Raw genomic sequence first — 19,494 nt, forward strand, 5'->3', positions numbered from 1 at the left:
TCCTCCTCTCTCTGTTCTCTCAGGTCTTCTGTATCGATACCCAGTTGCCTGAAGAGTTCCCTTGCTTCTTTAGGGTTTTGTGCTGTCAGCCTCTTGCCTTCTTTAAATATTAATATTGAAGCTGGATACCCCCATGAGAATTTCACATTATTTTCATATAGTTTTTGCCCATAAGGTCTCATTTGGTTTTTCTTCTTGATAGTTTCTTGGCAAAAGTCCTCTCTAACCCAGACCTTTCTCCCTCTGAGGATCAGGTCCTTCTTCTTTTTCAATGTCTTAAATACTTCCTGCTGTAGCTTTTCTCTTCTGAATTTAATTATAATGTCCCTTAGGGCTCCTCCTTCCTTTCTCCTTTGCAGTCTATGGGCTCTTTCAATGTCTTGGGGTTGCACCTGAACCCCATTTTCTTCTATCCATGCTCTAAGTGTTTCTTCTAGGAGCTTATTATTTATCTCTTCTGAAATCCCTGCAAAAACAAGGTTTGCTCTTCCCTTCCTGTCTAATAACTCCGTAAGCTGGGTGTTTAACTGTTTAATCATCTGGGGGGGGGTTTGTAGCAAGCTCAGAAGCTGCAATCGCCCTCTGTTTTGATTCTTTAAGTTCAACTGCCAGTTCTGAAACTGCTTCTTTTACTGTCTTAATCTCCACTTTTATCTGCTCCTGAGAGGTTATCATCATATTCTGGAATGCAGATATCTGCTCAGAGAGTTCTTTTATATTTTTTGCCATTGCTCTTATTATCTTCCAGTGAAGCAGATAAGGGCTGGGAGTTTGGCCTGGGCGTTGCCTCCCTAAAACAGTGATAAATAATTGCTATCTTACCCTCTGAAGCTTCAGAGTGGAATTCCTTCTGTTCCCCAGATGTCCGTATGTTGGTTTCTTCTTTTAGTTGTCCTTGAGGGCGGACTAAACACGTTCTTTTTGAGCTTTTAAGATAATTATTCTAAGGTGAGGTCGGGCAAGCAACCGTCTTCCTCAGTGCATGTGTACAACCCCCCTTCAACAGTTTGTCTTTATCTGGTTTCTTCCCCGCCATCTTTTTGGATTGTTTACTTTTTAAAGTTACTAAAGTCTCTGATATTTGCCCGTACACTTATCTGCGCTCTGATAAGTCTCTTAAAACAGATTTAAACGCTTATTTTTCTGCTCCCCCGCTATATTTCCGTGTTTTCATTTGTGTGCTTGGGAGGGGCCCCTCCCCCGCTCGCTTTTTGTTGCACTTTATGGGGGGCAGCTTTCTTTTTAAATCTTCATGCTCGCTTCAACCTGACTCACAGTTTGTTGTTGGCCAACCGGCCTTGCTTGGCATCGTTTTTTCCGCCCAATCTCCAACGCTTGTCTCGGTAAGCACCACTAGTACCATGCGGTCACTCAGCGGCAGGACCTTCAGGGCAGAGGAGTGCCTCAATTCTCTGGCATCGCGCCATCGAAGAGGTCACCCCTCAAAAGCCCCCTGGCTAGGAGCCTTTTACCAGTTGCACCCCCTCCTACACGCTGGTGTGGAGTTTGCATCCTCGGGACGTCTGGGAGATGCATCTGCCTGTGTGTCGCCATAAACCAGAAGTCACCAAGAAGCCTCTTGACAGATGTAGCCTGATTTGATGCAATAGGCAGCTGATCAGACTTGGCCCAAGAGAGTTAATTGGAATATGTGACACTCGTCAAATATTTTGTTTTGATAGACTTCTAAATCTGCTACCTATTTGTGACATCCATAAAGAAAGCTGTGCTTCAACTATTTGTTGTATTTGTAGTAAGTAGTTGTGGCTGTCATGCAGTTGCTGTTCCTCAGAACATACACAAGACATGTGGCTGATATTCTTGAAGGACTAATTAAGTTGTCTTTACATCCTGATATGCTTAATTTATGATGTGGCTTCCTGACTGTCATGAGAAAAGACAATGAATCTGGCTTTGCTTTAAATATATGAATTTATTTTCCTACTAACCTTTAACCATCAAAGAGTAGTGGGGAATTACAACATCTAAGAATGAGAGATTTAGATATATACTGACAGGAATAACATTGATTCATTTGAAATATGGTGTTGGAGGAAAGTTTAATGGATATCATGTACTGCCAAAAAGACAAACAAGTCAGCTTTAGATCAGATCAATCCTGAACTCTCCCTAGAAGCTGAAATGACTGAACTGAAGCTATTGTATTTTGGTTGCTGTTATGTCTGCTGACCACCACCAGGGGCCAGCGAATACCCCAGAGCTTGACTCTGTATGAACAATGGGGACTAGGCTCCTAGTCTCTCCACTTGGGAACCAATAGGACCGTGGCGGGAGATTTAAACCCACCAACGGGACCTAGGGGGGCATCCCAGGGTGTGTATATAGTTGGCCAGCTGGCTTTTAGTCTTTGTCTTTGTAGTGTACCAGTAAACCATGCTGATCACTACATCGGTCTCAGTGGTTTCTACATGCGTCTAACCCACTACACTTCAGTTGCATTATGAGAAGACAAGAGTCACTGGAAAAGACAGTAATGCTTGAAAAGTTGAAGGCATCAGGCAAAGAGGAAGACCCAATATGAGATGGATTGGCTGTATAAAGGAAGCTGTGGCCCTCAGTTTGCAAGAGCTGAGCAAGACTTAAAAATAAAACGTTTTTGAGGATATTAATTCATACAGTAGCCATAAGTGACTTAATGGCATATAATGCATGTGTTCGCTATGGCAAACCTCTTTCAAAATCTAGCAGGACAGAGACATGCGTGTTATTTTTGTTCTACCAATAAAATTTTCAAGAGTATACACTTTCAGAGCGTTGACTCATAAAAGCTTATACCCTGGAAATTTTTATTGATCCTTTGCATTTGAATTTTGTTCTACTAGTAGTACAGACTAACATAGCTACCCACCTGAAATGTATTTTACCAATATAGACATACAGATCTTAGAACATTTTATCTCATGTGTATACTCAGTGCTTCTTTCTGCCTTTATAGTTTCTGAAAGTACATACTTCTGCTATCTTCATATACATATTGTTGAAACAACTAAAGGCTAATTAGCTTATCCTCTTTGTTTTCTTGGAACGAATGTTCCCAAGGTGAGCAGTTGTACAAATGTGTCCATGCTATTTGCTGAAAGCAAAATCTGGCAAGTGACATTGATTCCTTCTATGGGTTCTACCCAGGGAAAGGCCCAGATCTACCACTGATTTGGAGGCAACCGGTTGTACCACACAGATTTTCTGTCTGGTTGTGTCTCTCAGGATAACTCTTATTCTGGTGATGTTTACTTTGTATAAGGACTTCAGGGAAAGCAAAGTAAATGTCAATCCATGCTTTCTGAGGTAATTGTATTTTTCACAACTTTTTTTTGTCTTTTACAGATTATTGTTTAGTGGTAACAATTGTGGACCAGTCGGACACTAAGTTGATTTGCACACTTTTTAATGCAAACAGAGATGCCCTTCCAAAAATCTACAAAAATGGTGACGTTGTTCGATTTCATAGAATAAAGGTAAATTTAGTACAGTTACTGGTTGCTTGTGGAGTGTGTGTGTGTGTATAGGGCTCCCATTGTAATTTCTCAGAGAAAAAGGTGGGTGAGTAGGTGTTTTTCTATCGCATTGTCATTAGTAAAAAAAATTCTCACAGCCCTTATAGATCTGTTGATTTGGGTTGACCTCCTTAAGAACACTTCCAAACCCAGTACTTTTAAAAAGTACACTGAAATATTTGTCCATCAGGGTTGCATAGGAACAAAAATTAAAGGATAAGCTGTATGTTTTCTGAGCTCCACAGAGCTGAATTTAATTTTAAAACAAATATATACTATTTAAAGCACAATTAATAAACAAGGAATTTTGTGGCAGCCTAAAGACTAAGAAAAATTTATTTCAACATAAGCATTTGTGGCCTATACCCCACTTTTTCAGATGTAGAAATTTTATGTAGTAAAATCCACTCATTGCATCTGAAGAACTAGACCAGTCTGTGAAAGCTTATGCTGGTGTAAACTTTTGTTATTTAAGAAGAAGAAGAAGAAGAGATTGGATTTATACCCCGCCCTTCACTACCCAAAGAGTCTCAGAGTGGCTTACAAACTCCTCTCCCTTCACCTCCCCACAACAGACACCCTGTGAGGTAGGTGGGGCTGAGAGAGCTCTTGACAGAAACTGCTCTTTTTCAAGGACAGCTCTTATCAGAACTACGGCTTGCCTAAGGTCATCCAGCAGCTGCAAGTGGAGGAGTGGGGAATCAAACCCAATTCTCCCAGTTTAGAGTCCGTGCACTTAACCACTACACCAAACTAGCTCCATGAGACTCCTGCATCCTGGTAGCTGCTTAAAGAGTTCTTAAAGATTGACATGAACATGGATCTTATATTTATATAACTGCTTTCTGGCATTTAGAACACTTTACATACAGTATCTTGTTAGGTAGGTGAGTAGTCTTATTCCCATATTGCAAGGAATAAAAGAGAGTGGCTTACCTAAGGACACCTAGTAAATACATTGCGCAAGTGAGATTTGAACCAGGGACTTCCTGTTTCATAGCTTTATCCTTGCTGTGATAGCTGCCATGTGCTCCGTAGAAGCTGTACAGAAAGGCAGGATATGAATATTCTAAAGTAAATATTTTCCTTCTCCTGGAGAGATACTGTTTTGCTTGACAACTATCAGCCTGCGCTTTTGAAAAATTAAGGACACTTCAGCTTGAGTTCTGATTTTACAGGGTGGAGGGAAGCTTAGTTCAAGTATGCATGCTTGTGAAAACAGCTTTCTTTCAAATAAGTGATTTTAATATCCTTGCAGAAAAAGTTGAGCAGAAACCTGCTGTTTGTTTTGAACCAGATAAAATTCTGCAATACAAAAGCTGAATAGGCTGCATGGCCATAATTCAAGACATAATTTATTTATTTATTATTTTATTAATTTAATTATTTTTCATGTAGCCCGCACCTACGCCCACTGCTGTATCTCCACTGCCCCCGTGTTTATTTACTAAATTGAAATTTTGTTACAAGAATTTTTCAAAGCTTCAGCCATAAAATAAAGAAATTTATACGACATGCTCCGTTTCCGACCTGGGCCAGTTCATCCCTTCTTGGGTAACCTGGTGGGCCGCAGCTCCCAGCGGCTCACCGTATTGATGCCAAACTTAGTGTGGACTCTTGATCGATATAGCCCACTGCAGCCAAGAATTCTTTAGCTCAAGCAATCTGCCAGACTTAGCTTCCCTGGCAGCTGGGATTACAGGTTTATGCCACTGCACCTGGCTAATAAACTTGAGAAATGGCAATTTAATATATAACACATAAAAATTTAAAATACACAGCAAGTTGATTGTGAGCTATCCTGAAAAAACTAATAACACCAAAAGCAGGGGCTAAGAGCCAAACTACGCATTACAGAAACGGGTACGGCATTTTAGAAGTCCGCAAGAGCCTAACTGGACTTGCGACCATGGGGTGTGGGCCATTTCATTTTCCCAAGCCAAAATAGATCCAAGAAAGACATTACCAAGGAGTTGTCCGAACGGCATACTCAAGCAGTTCAAAGGTTCCTCTCAAGCAGGGATCACAGAGACAAGGTCAGGAGCCAGTCCAGAGTCACCCAAATAAGGCAGGGTCTGATGCAGTGGTCACAGAATCATCAGTAGAATAACTTGATGCTTCCACACCTAACAGCCTCCCTTGGCTGGTTTTTGTGGGCATGTACCTAAGGGTCAGATTTACAGCCAGCTTCTCGGGATTATTTCTGCAGCTACTCAAGCAGCTGGTGTCAGGCCAGGAGGAAAGCACTTTGTAGTCTCTCCTGTAGTTCTGCTTGTAGCCACTCTCTGTGGCACTCAAAGGCTGTGGGTGATACTGGAGGGCTGGGAATGATTAAATAATAATAATAAAAATAATAATCTTTCAATTTATTAATCACTCAATCCTTGCAGAGCTGCAGGCTCTGAGCGATTTACAGTTACACATTGACAAGGGACTAAGAATGATTCATGGGGGTAAGGAAGGACAAGACATATAAATCTTTAAATCGCACATGTTCGCAGCCAACGGGGATTTTGTTTCAGCTGTAGACTAGACATGGTCCAGATGGCATTTTTCCTTCGTCTTGGCTTGATGACGTCAGCTTTCTCCAGGACTGCTTCGAGTCACAACGCCACACTGCCACCGCCTGGCCGGAACGGCCCATTACAGGCTTCTTGATGCCAAAGAGATCTTTCTAGGCTTCTGATCTTACGATCTGGACATTCCGTTCGCCGGCTAAAAAAAAATGTTTGTAAAGTTCTAAAATGTTTATGCACAGCAGCACAGTTTACCAAAGTGTCACATGTGTTCACATAATAGGTTGTTTATAACAAAGTGGCTAGAAGCAAAGTATTTGCCATATTAAGACAAATCCTTGTAGTCTTTGCAATGGTTTTTATTTGTTTCATTGAGAGTGTGTGGGGAGAAGAGAAATATTTACAACCCTACACTGTGCTTCAAAAGTATGGGTTTGTCTACTTTAATGCACTTACAGTTGTGTAAGTACTGGCTCAGGTTTTTTTTTTTTACCTCAGGTCTATCTTAGAATTCAATTTAGCTGTGGTCAGGGTTCAACTAGCAGGCAGATTTAGAATAGTAAAAGTTAATTAAGCTACTTAAACATTATAGTTTTAAGCTGCCTAAGTAAATTATAATTTTCCTGCTTATCAGTGTGGAATATGCTTCCCATTGTTTCAGTTAATTCATGTATTTCCCAGGCAAAATTCTTTGTCTAATGGAATAGCATCTTATTCCATCCTTAACAAACATTATATTGCCAAAAATTATGATCATGGAGTGGTATTTGAAATATTATGTTGTTAGAGCTAAATATTAGACCAAAAATGTGTATAAATTCAAGTTTTTCTATATTCTGATTTTAAAATATGCTGTTAAATTACTCATCTAGTTCAAAGTTATGTTAGATTCAGACACTTTTCCATGAGTTGTCTATTTATCATCTCTCTATCATCATGCATTTTGTAATATTAAAAGTAATCTCTGCAAAAAGAACGTATTACGCCAATTTTACATTATTCGTTGGTTTTGACCAATGTAATAGGTAACCAAATCAGGACCTTTTCATAGACCAGACTGGAGATGGAACTCATATTGACATATAGCTCAGTAATTCAAATTTATTAACTTAGCAGAAGACGGTTCCTGATCCTGCTGAGTGTGGCAGGCACCAGTGTTTGCCCGCTTCCCCACCTCCTTGTGAATGAAAAACAAGGGAAGGGAGATCCAATCAGGGCCCACTGCGGGAAGACAGGCCAATAGGAGGTAAGCATGACAGCTGGGTTTGATGGTGGCTGCCTTCCTCCACAGTTAAGCACAGTGTGAGCTCCCCACTCTCCCTTCCTCTTTTGAGATCATGTGGAATTAGCTGGTTGCCAGTTTCAGAGCTGAGCAGTAATTTTTTGGTCTCTTGCTCAAATTGGCTGAGAGGAGGGCCTTTCCCCCCCCCTCCTCCACATGTTCCAAAGGAGTGAGGTATAAATAGGCCTGGTAAAGCTGGTTACACCCTAACTGGGACAGCAGGAAAGGCACGGGTTGGGGAAATTTCAAGTTGGTAACACCCTGAGATATTAAAGATTGGGGGGGGGGGGGTTTCTCTCAAACTAGGTACCTATTGACTTGGCAATCTGGGTGGCTCAGTGGTTGGGGAGACATATGACAAGCCTTAAGGCTTAGCAGTTGTGGGCGGGGCTATGCCCCTCCATCCCCTCTGTGCACTCATGTGTGGGCCATGAGGAGAAAGGTTTGGAAAGATTCTGGATCTGGTTCTGAGCCAGAATGGTTTTGCCCTGTTAGGAAGCATGTCTTGCAAGCCAGAGGCAACCTGTGTTTTGACGTGTTAAATTAATTATGTAGACCAGCTTGTTGTGAATAAAGTTCCCAGTTTAACCCATAACCCATGTCGTGTTTCATCCGAGGGCAGGCAATGAAGCCACTTGGGCATGTGAATTGAAAGGAGAGAATGGTATGGCAGTAGAGGGTTATTTCATCCTTTCCTTTTAGAGTAGTCTCAATGCTAAAAATTGTCTGTTGGCTAATAGGTCCCTTCATTCCACTCTCCATGTGCTTTTGGCCTTGCTGTGGAAAACTGCCTGTAAATTCTCCCCAACGGAGCCAAAAACAACTGTTGTCAAGGGAGCGGGACAGATTATTGGTATGAAAACAGCTTAAAGGGAAAGGTTTCTTATCTACCCTCCACATGTTCCAGCCTCCTCTTCAAACCAAAGTTCTGTGTGACTTTCTATAAAGAAAGAAATGTCACAAAAAGAACCTTAGAACTACACATAACATGTGGTTCCACACTGATTTCAAGGTTGTGTTTGGCATGTGGAAAAACACCTCAGTGATTAATTGCTGCAATTCTCACAGCCCTTTCAGCCACAAACCTTTTCTTGTCCAGAACTCGACTGAGAACAAATTGATTTAGTATGCTTTAAAAAACAAACAAACAAACTTGGCATAACCAAATAGTTAAAATTAGACACACACCTCTACTTCAAAGTATGTGGAATTATGAAGTGGCATGATATACTAACAAAAAGTGTGAGCTGGGAGTGTGTGAAGAAGTCTGTGTGCCCATGAAATCTTATATCTTCAATAAAACTTTGTTGGTCTTAAAGGTGTCACTGCACTTGAAATTTGTTCTGCTGCTTGAGACCATCCCTGCTACTCACCTGAATCTATCTGGGAGTGTGTGTGTTAACTGCTGTCAAGTTGCTTCTGATTTACAGCAACCCTGTGAATTAATCTCCTATTGTTAACAGTTTTGCTCAGGTCTTGCAAACTGAGGGAGGGCTGTGGTTTCCTTTATTGAATCAATCCATCTCATATTTGGTCTTCAACTTTTCCTAGCTTTACTCTCTTGTCCAGTGATTCTTGTATTTTCATAATGGGACCAAAGTATGATAGCCTGAGTTTAGTTATTTTAGCTTCTAGAGAGAGTTCAGGTTTGATTTGACCTAGAACCCACATATTTCTCTTTTTGGCAGTCCATGGTATCTGTAAACACCACATTAGGCCATGATGCAAATTTAAATTCAGCCATGTATGTATGAACTCACCATTAAAAAAAAAAATTATTTCCTTCACTTCTACCTCATCTTTCTCTGTGGTGTAGTGGTTAAAAGCAGCGTACTCTAATCTGGAGAGCTGAGTTTGATTCCCCACTCCTCCACATGAAGCCAACTGGGTGACCTTGGGTCAGTCACAGTTCTTTCAGAGCTCTTCTCACTCCCACCTACCTCACAGGGTGTCTGTTGTGGGAAGAGAAAGGGAAGGTGCTTGTAAGCCGCTCTGATACTCCTTCAGATAGCAAAGGGTGGGGTATAAAAACCAACTCTTCTTATCTTTCTGTCCAATGGGAACCAAAAGCAGCATACATCATTCTCTTTACTTTTATCTTCACAAAGTGACTATAAGAAAGCTGCTGTGTCTGATCCTAGATTTCCCCTTGCAACATGAGAGTGATAGTCATTGGCCAACTTTATAATTTTGTTAAGTATTACAGTGATGAGGTATATGAAGTACTTTGAATTCTCATAAACACTAAATGAACATGAAATAGTAATAAAGCTATAATTTATGATGAAGATGGGATGGTGCTCAGAATTCTAAAAAAAAATTGTTTTCTCAAAGTCTACCTGGAAAGCAGTAATAATGTGTTTGTGGATTAAAAATAAACTATGAAGAAACCAGGCCCCTAATCTCTCCTTATATATAAAAGAGTTTTCGTGTCCCACTTTCCTCAGTGTTCCACATGCTCCCACAGCCTTTGGCTCCCTCAGCTGCCACTCTGAAGGTCTGCCAATCCCCTGGCTGCATTGCCTGGCTGCGTTGCCTCGGCCCCACCCACAGAGCTGGCAGCCAGTGTCTGACCCTCAGTCTGGAGACGGTGAAGGGGATGGACGCTCCGCCGAGAGAGCGGCAACCCCTCCAGGGGGGAAAAGGAGGCAGACCTAGCGAGGCGGCAAGCAGGGGAAGCACTCACCTTCACTGCCCCTCACGGCCCCTCTCCCTCAGCCGCAAGGCCGGTGCTTTGTCAGGGCGATAGCTCAGCAGGCTGCACTGCAGAGAAGGCTGCCTAGCACCTTTCAAAGGTTTTCCCCGCTGTTCTTCAGCAGCAGCAAGGGAGTTGCCACTCTTCCTCTGCGGCCTGGAGATCTCCCAGAAATCACCGTATTCCCCAGCCACAGCACATCATTTCTCCTACATACAATTTCCCAGCTATTACAATGGCTGCTTTGGGCAGTGGACTCTATGGCATTATACCCTGCTGAAGTCCCTCCACACCACAAACCCTGCCCTCCCCAGGTTCTACCTCTCAAATCTAGAGGTCTGGCCCTCCCCTTAGTATTGCCAGCCTCCAGGAAGCACCTGGAGATCTCCAAGATCAATTCTCCTGGAGAGAATGGCTGCTTTGGGCAATGAACTCTATGGCATTATACCCTGCTGAGTTCCCTCCGCACCCCAAACCCAGCCCTCCCCAGACTCTACCCCTCAAATCTACAGGTATTTCCCAACCCAGAGTTGGCAACCCTGTAACTGGCTATGGAACCACTTTCCAGACCCTTTATAACCCAGAAAACATGGCATAGGAAGAGGTGCTTTTCTACCTTAGCTGCCACTGCATAACCCCAAATCAACATAAGTCAGGGGTGGAGGGAACCATATCTGTTACCATGAGGCTGTCCTCCCATACTACCCATTTGGGGCAGCAAAATGACTTGAGACAGCCCTGCCTTATAGCTAAGCAGAAGGAAATAAACATAGCTTGCCTCCCTCTATTTCCCCCTTCGCTCTGCCGCCCCACCAGCCACAGTCGGGACACTCACCTGGTGCGTCCTTCTAGAGCTCATTGTATTTCTTCCCACAACAGGCCTTACTCCTAGTAGTAGATAATATATATTTGAGTTTTTGTGTGAACTCTTCCACATGCCTCCCCAGGCTTTGGGTCCCTGATCTGCCGCTCAGGAGGGGGGCCAATCCCCTGGCCGCGTTTCCTTCCTCCATTGCTTCCATCCCACGCACAGACCCGCCAACTCACCCTCAGTCTCCAGGGGGCCCACCACCTCACCACCTGGTCTCTGCCCCCACGGTGCCTGCTGGCCTGCGGACCACTCCAGGCCACTCATGGAGCTGGGAAACACAGTGGCCAGCCAGTGGCCCGCACGGTGAGGCCAGCAGAGTATGGGTCATGGGGACAGGAAGGCCAGGGCCTCTGATGCAGCAGCTGGCCAAGTCAGAGGGAGACCCAGGCGCCACCTCCCGGCGTCCCCGCAAAACGTTGCTCTGCGACCCTACCACTCCCCGGGCCCCATTTACCTCCACACCACAGCACGGCCGAGCTCCTCACCGGTCTCAGCTCACTGGACTCGGCGCCCGCTCCACTCTCGCGTTTGCCTCTGAGCACCGCCTCACCCGCCTGACCTGTTCACCGCCAGCAAGTCTCACGCACCGTGCTCAGCCCTGTGCTTTATATCTGCAGCCGCTGAGTTCCGACCAGCGTGGCTGCAGCGGTGGCGGCAGCACCACCAACACCTCCCTGGAGGGAAGGCAGCCGTGGAGGCACCAGCCAAGGCTGTGGGGACCACGCCACAGATTGGGTGCTCCTCCTGTCGCACCCGGTGGCCAGATGCCTGCCTCTGACTGCCCGCCCCGCCAGAGGCATGCCCACGGCAGCGGGAGTGAGACGCCAGACAACGAGGGTCCTGACGCCGACTTCCGTGGCCTTCATGGCTTCAGCCTTTGCCCTGGGGTCTTGCTAGAGCTTGTTCCATTGACTTCGCAATGGGCCTGGTGCCTTGTAGTAGTAGATAATGTGGTTCTTGTACTGTAAGAAACGAAAGAATTGCTTTGCTGGGTCATCTGTAAGACCCTTCTTATCCAATGTTTGTTCCAAAAGCAGTCACCCAGGTGAATAAATTCCAGGAATTTTCTAACACTCAGAATAATCTCCCCTGGTGGCTGATATTTTATAACATTCTTTCACGTTCCTTTCCTGCTTCTTTGTTTACTTTCTTGAGTTAATTTAGAAGAAGCTAACTAAAAATCAGTTTAAGTTATGATTAACTGTGATTGACATGGCTTCTGTTTGTAAAAACATCTTTCTTTGAAATGCTAGACACGGAACATGTAGTTGTTTTCTTGCTTAGTGACATACTAATGCTATCTAATGATTGTTTAGCATCACTATGTGCCAGTGAAGCTCTTCTGTAGTCAGTTATTTAGCTGACTTCATTCTCTGTTGTGTTGCAAGTCAAATAGTTATGGCTTGGTAAAGAGGATCAAATAGTATTTTGGGCATACAAACTACTATGGGTTAGAAAATATTATTTAAATTATGGAGCTGGTCACATAATCAGGGGTTTTGTGCTACAGAATGTGTTATCAAAGCACAGCGTAAATCAATTCTTCTATGTATCCCTGAAGTAGTATCTACAAATATAAGATGTTGAAATACTGCGTAGTTGGGTAACTAGAACTTTAGGCTAGACAAACGAAAAATGAAATGGTTGTTGGAAAGAGAGGTTCAAAATTCCACCTTGAATGTGGCAATATGTATGAAACAGTATTTTCACAAAAAATACATAGAGCTGATGAAACAATACTTTCCTTCGTGTGTAGTTTATACTGCTCAGCAGTAATAGAATATATTGCTGAAGTCAGCTGAAGAACGAGAGGCTGTCTATTTATCACAGCTTCAAGTTATTTGGTAAAGACGCTTACTGCATCAGGAACTGGTAGGTGGGAAGAGTTTGTTTTTCAAATAATTTTAAATTGCTATGCTTGCCAAAGTAATACTTTTTAAATAAAGAAAATGGTAAGAAATTTAAATTTACTGATTAGGACTTCATTACAAGAATACAAGCTGGAGGACTGCAAATAATCACAGAAGTTGGGGGAATAATTAATTGGGTAGTTTGCCCCAAAACTGCAAAGCTTCATGGAATACATCCCCCATTTTCTCTTCGGATATTCTGATCCGTTTATATGTTCAGTTGATACATGGATGCCTTCAATAATGCACATTTGGAGAGCAGTGAGATTGTTCAGCCCTCAGGCTGGTTTGAGATTTTTATTTGGTTGTTTTAACCAATATTCAACTTCCATCTTCAGTGCAGCTCTGCATTGGGACTGTGCTTGCACAGGCCAGCCATCGGCAGATTTTTTTTTTTTGAACCGGGGTGGGGGCTCCTCCTTTCTGGGGCTGATGTAACAGCATTTCCCCACCTAAACCGTCACGTGCTCCCTAGGAGAGTACCCTCAGTTCATTTTCTGCTGCCACATGAATAGGATAGTTCTAGCTTTACTCTGTTACTAGTCTCCGTTTTTCTTACAAATCTTTGTGATTTGGCTTGTTCCCATGCAGGTTTCCAGTCTCCTGGGGCTCAATCTCCAAAAAAAGTTTTCTTCACCGGCAGGGTGGGGTTGCTTTCACTGATTTACTCTCCCTCCCAAGCCTCTATTCAGCAGTCTCTCCCTGCTGCAGAGTTTTCCTTACAGGCCTACAATATCTGCCAACGCACTTTAAAAAAAATGCACTCAATGTGCAACAATAATGACCCATAGTGACGAGCACAATGTATGCCTCATGTGCTTGGGGGAATCTCATAACATGGCTACATGTAAGATCTACCAGGCCTTAACTCCGAAGGCACGTTCTGATAGAGTGTTCTATCTAAAGGGAACCCTCACCTCATCAGAACCATCAGAGTTGGTTCAGAGACTGGATCAGCCTAAAGCAGGGGTGTCAAACTCATTTGTTATGAGGGCCAGATCTGACATAAATGAGACCTTGTTGGGCTGGGCCATGTGTGTCATAAAATGTAATGCCACATAGTGGAGATATAAACTTTATAAAAGACACAGACAAACACAATTAAAGATTTTTTAAATTTTAAGTAAGACCTCCTTAAAACACTAGCAGTCTTGCAATATTTTGTCTAATTAACAGTCTCTGATAACTGACACCTCTGCTCTGAATTACTGCATCAAAATGTCTGTGCTGTAGCAATCCTGAGTATGCTGTTCAGGTGTGTATCTGTAAGCTGCAAAGCTACTTTTGATTTATGTTTATTTTTTTAATAGTTAACTCTCCTAAAGAGGAGATAATTTTATTGCTTTAAATTTTTCAGAAAAAAGGGAGGGCATATAGCGGGATTAAGAAAAGTGGTGAGTGGTATCTTTGTTAGTAAGTTAATCTTTTATTAGTAGCAATAAGTTCTTCAGCTTCTTCTGTGTTTGAATGATCGTCTTTCATCTTAACCTGTAAAAAACAAAATTTTTAGTAATTTTAGTAGTGTCCTTTTGGGTTAGTATAGTCCTTTAATGCGCTCTCTTAACAAATCTTCAAGTCTTGGGGTTTCTTCCCCCCTCTGCCCAAACGCTTATTCAAACGGGAAGGGGGGGGGGGTGCGCTTAAAACTTTTCTTTCTTGATCGTCAACTCACAGTTTGTAGCTGGTCTTCTTCTCTCTTTATTATTTCATCGCTTTACCACTCCGATGGTCCGGTGGCGTTGCTGAGTCCCCATTCGGGGCACAGCGCGGTGGGGCCGTCGGGGCATGGGGAAAGCCTCAATTTTCCGACCTTCTGGTCAGTAAAGAGGCTACTTCCCGGTGCGCCCCCTGGTTCGTAGCCTTTGTCTAAGGCTCCTTAGGGTCTCCGCTTATGCGGATCCCCCCCCAGACCGCATGTGGGCTGATTGCCTCCGGGAGCTCCCGAGAGAGCGACCGCCATTCACACCGCCATGGCCGGAAGTCGGCTACTTTTGATTTATTGACAGTGATTACAGAAATCTCATGCTCAGTGTTCCTAGCCTAGGACCCAAGAGAAAACATGAAATGGCTGGGCATTGCAGCCTTTTGTACTTGGGCTAGTCATGTTGCTTCATGTGCTGGTCAAGAACATGAGAAGGCATCCTGACAAAGACTGAAGGCCATGTAGTTGTGTACAAAACTATTCCCAGAGAAATAATTACAGCTTCCTACAAAGGAAATGTGCTGGGTGAACTTGGTAAAGACACATACTCTCAGTTTAATCCACCTCACTGGGTTGTTGTTATTCCTCCTCTAAAACAGTTCACATTGCTTTCTTACTGAGAAAGACTGGATCATGAGGGCATGAATACACAGTGTAAGCCGCTCTGAGACTCCTTTGGGTAATTAAGGGTGGGGTATGAATCCAATCTCTTCTTCTTCTCTATGGCCCTAGGCATTAGGAGGACCCTGTTATACCATATTGACAGGATGAAACCTTTTCAAGTTGACAAAACTTTATCTGCTACTTGGGTCCAAAGAAAGGGAAGTCAGTCTCCTCTCAGTCCATATCTTGGTGGGTTGTGGGCACCATTCGATCTTTGTATGCCTCTGGCAAGCCCTGCCTTCTTGATATTAAGGCCCATTCCACCAGGGCACAGGGGTCTTTAGCCACTTTCCACCACAAGGTACCACTTGTTGACATTTGTAAGGCCGCAACATGGTCAGCTGAGGACACATTCGTTAGGCATTACGTATTGGACTTTCAATCAATAAAGGATGCAGAGGTTGGCAAGGAGGTTCTTCAAGCACTGTTTCAATAGGCACATCACCTGGTGAGTAGCTCGCTATATCCTAGCATGGGGCTGCACTGAAAATGGAAGATGAAAACATAGTTGCACTTACCTGTAACTTAGATCAAGGTCGGTAGCCATGTTGTTATGAACCAACAGAACAAAGTTAGAGTCCAATGGAACCTTTAAGACCAACAGTTTTATTCAAGGTGTGAGCTTTCGTACGCATGCACACTTCGTCAGATGATGAAATGGAATTACATATTGTATATATAGGAGTGGTTTGTTAAATTTATTTATTTATTATTCAGATTTGTACCCCGCCCTCCCCCGTAGGGCGTGCAAAATAGTGAGGACACATTTTTTTAACTGATCAAAACAATGACAAGCTTAGTTCCTCGTCGTCATCTGTTTTGGTTCAACTGGGGGGGGGGGCAACATCTATATATATATAAAAGAAAGTCCCCTCACCGTAAAATCAATGCCCAGGCCAAACCACTGGAGCTAGAAACACCAAATGCGGAGAGAGCGCTTCTACCATGGCATAGGTGATGGCTAAGAAGGGATTTTTAGAAATTCAACCCATAAGGGGGTCAAAAGGGATAAAATGTGCTCCCCCCATTGATTCCTGTGCGGCTGTCTCCTTGCACCCCCCACTTTCTGGTTGGTCAGCTGCAGAGCTCAGTGTTCTTAGGTAAAAAAAGCCAACAGTTCCTGGAGTCTACAGACAGCTAATGACAGTTGAGGCCAACAACCACCTGTGAGGTGCAGTAATGCTGCTGACCCAGCCTCTCTGATGGCTTCCAAAATACTCCCCCCCACCTCCTATATCTAACAGATGGTTGTCTGTTAGGTGCAGCAGCAGTTGCAGGGTGCTTAAAGCCACGAGGGAGTCTGCCCCAGCAGTAACACCTTAGTGATCCTGCCTCCACAGTGGTTTCTAATACTCCTCCCCCTCCTACACTGGACAGGCAGCTGCCTGTCAGGAGTAGGAGAGGAGGTGGGATGCTTACAGCCACTGGGGATGTTTGCTCAGCAGGATTGCCTTAGTTTGATCAAAACTTTTATTTTTTGGATATAATATCACATTTAACATTGGCTTTCATTTATCCAATACCCATATTTCCCTTTCCCCCCTCCCTTGCAAATGGCTTCTCGCAGTGCTCCACCCTTTTTCCCTTTACAATACTTATATTTGCTTAAACATCTTAAAATTGCTTAAATGTTAAAGATAACACTTCTATCAATATTGTTCTAGATACAATAAATTGTGTTTAACATCCCAGTTTTCCTCTAGATGGTCTTTAAAATCTTTCCAGTCTTCAAAAAATTCTTGATCTTCTTTGTTACTCAACTTTCTTGTTATTTTGTCCATTTCTGCCATAAATAACACTTTTTGAATCCAGTCTGAGATCTCGGGCGTTTTCACTGCTGCTGGCCCAGCCTCTCCGATGTCTATAAATATAATCCCCCCCAATACCAGACAGGTGGGTGTCTGTCAGGTGTAGGAGCAGGACCAGGGTACTTTAATCCATTAGAGACGCCACCCCAGCAGGATCACCTTAGCGATGCTGCTGGCCCAGCCTCTCTGATGGCTTCCAACACACTGCCCCACCTCCTACACCTAACAGGCGGCTGTCTGTCAAGTGCAGCAGCAGCTGCAGGGTGCTTAAAGCCACAAGGGAGTAACGCGTTAGTGATCCTGCTAGCCCCGCCTCCACAGTGGCTTCTAATACTCCTCCCCCCCTACACTGGACAGGCAGCTGCCTGTCAGGTGTAGGAGAGGAGGTGGGATGCTTACAGCCGCTGGGGAGGTTTGCTCAGCAGGATTGCCTTAGCCCTGCTGCTGGCCCAGCCTCTTTGATGCCTTTAAATACAACCCCCCCAACACCAGACAGGTGGGTGTCTGTTAGGTGTAGGAGCAGGGCCAGGCTACTTTAATCCATCAGGGATGCCACCCCAGCAGGATCACCTTAGCGATGCTGCTGGCCCAGCCTCTCTGATGGCTTCCAACACACTCCCCCCACCTCCTACACCTAACAGGTGGTTGTCTGTCAGGTGCAGCAGCCGGTGCAGGGTGCTTAAAGCCATGAGGGAGCCTGCCCCAGCAGTTATGCCTTAGGGATCCTGTCAGCCCCGCCTCCACAGTGGTTTCTAATACTCCTCCCCCCTCCCCCTCCTTCACTGGACAGGCAGCTGCCAGGAGGAGGCAACTTAGGAATGCGGCAAAGACATTTACATATAGTACTCCTGTGGGGCACTGAGCTGCGCAGGCCAAGTACCAGCAAGATCACCCTGAGGTGCTCAGAACAACACAGTCTCCATATGAGCAATGCAATCCAGGAACACAAGTAGAGAGACCATCACTTTTGTGGAAGGTGGTAGGAATTGACTTAACAGACAACTGCTTCTTAAATGGACAGTTCTATGTGGCCTGCTCCAGAGTGAGCTTATCAAGCAACCTGGTGTTCCTAGCACCTGAGGGCAGAACCACCAATGTGGTCTACAGAGAGGTCCTTCGGTAGAGAGAGGAAAAGTTCGTATGTCTCTCAATTTTTTACACTACAGTCTTCTTCACTAGAATTCCTACAACAAATACCACATTTCAAAATTCACATAATCGGTATTATAACTGGATTTACGGAACTTAAATACTGTAGCTAAGCACAGGTATCAGGCTAGTAGGTAATAAATATGCTAGAACTGAAGATTGATGTGCCCTAATTTGTGAGAATCCCGTCCTTAGACCTCTTCATCTCCCTTCAAGCATGGAGGTGAATTTTACAGCATCTTGGCTGTGTACAGTGTTTTCCTTGTCTCCAAAACAACTGCATTTAAATCTACAATTCCAAATTACATTACATTAATTGCTAAGAGTAGTAATAACATTTTGCTTCAGTAAAACATGGTGTTAACTGACAGAATCCTTTTCCTGACTCTTTTTTCCTCATGCCTGAAGATTTCTTGAGTATGTGGAACTTTGGGAAGCCCCCTTTCATTGCATCGTGATAGGCACAGGACCATCACCTTCACAGTTGGGAAGAGTCATACTAACCTTCTTTCACAGTTTATTGTAATTTTATTAATGCTTTGCCAAAAGTGTTGTTGTTAGCAGGGTGTAACCATTGTTGTCATCACAACAAAAAGCTAACCTTTATCCCTGCCCTAGTTTCTCCCCAGGTTCTCATAATTTCATAGTTGCATGAAAAGGTCCAGTTATAGGAAGCAGCTGTTTAAGAAATAATCTGCCAGTATTGAATGGTATAAGTGGTTGTTTATATGTTAAAAAAAAAGTGACGAGCTTCATACACTTTTGTTTTTGTCATTCAACAGAAAATATTCTGATGCCAAATGATAATCTGCACATATACCAATGTTCACTGAAAGCTGTGATGATAAAATTATTGTCCAAAACATTAAATGTCAAAATGACATTGCAGTGGTGACCTGGCACCTCAGATTTTTCGAGTCCTGGCTTGCAGTCAGTTTGTTTAAGCAGCCTTTAGTGTTTAGGAGAGCATAAACAGATGGATTTTACTTCCTCATAATTTGCCCCCGCTATACCGAAGGACTAATTGAGCACCTTCCAGATAAAATTGAACCCCCAAATCGAAATTCCCATAAAGCATTGATACATGAGAGAAATCTTGTTCAGTTTGCTTATTACCAAATAATTGAGAAATGTAGAATATTTTTGCTTCCAAGTCAAGGTGCAGTTTATTTACATGCTGAAGAAAATGCAGTGTGTGGTTCACACCTGTAATTACAGTTTTTAAAAATTAGCATTTTAATGACCATATCCATTCATTTCAGAGTAAGGATTAACCTGTGATTGTATTTAAATTGTATAACTTTCAGTGTGCTGAAACCACTGTTTCCAGTTTTATTAATGACATAAAACTGGGTTCAGGTGATAGGTGTTTTGTTTGATTTT

At 43.4% G+C, this 19,494-nt stretch overlaps 1 protein-coding gene across 1 annotated transcript in view; it reads left to right on the forward strand.

Moving 5' to 3' along the window:
• The window catches only part of POT1 (protection of telomeres 1), a gene marked incomplete at its 3' end in the record, with an annotated part of 89,722 nt that overhangs the window by 50,858 nt on the left and 19,370 nt on the right, over positions 1–19,494 (forward strand). Inside the window, exon 7 of the mRNA XM_015426396.1 lies at positions 3,346–3,476. Within this exon, the coding sequence (XP_015281882.1) occupies positions 3,346–3,476 (131 nt within the window). The remainder of the gene's footprint in view (positions 1–3,345; positions 3,477–19,494) is intronic.

Source organism: Gekko japonicus, unplaced genomic scaffold (assembly GCF_001447785.1).
Source record: "Gekko japonicus isolate JY-2015 unplaced genomic scaffold, Gekko_japonicus_V1.1 scaffold819, whole genome shotgun sequence".
Lineage (NCBI taxonomy): Eukaryota > Metazoa > Chordata > Lepidosauria > Squamata > Gekkonidae > Gekko > Gekko japonicus.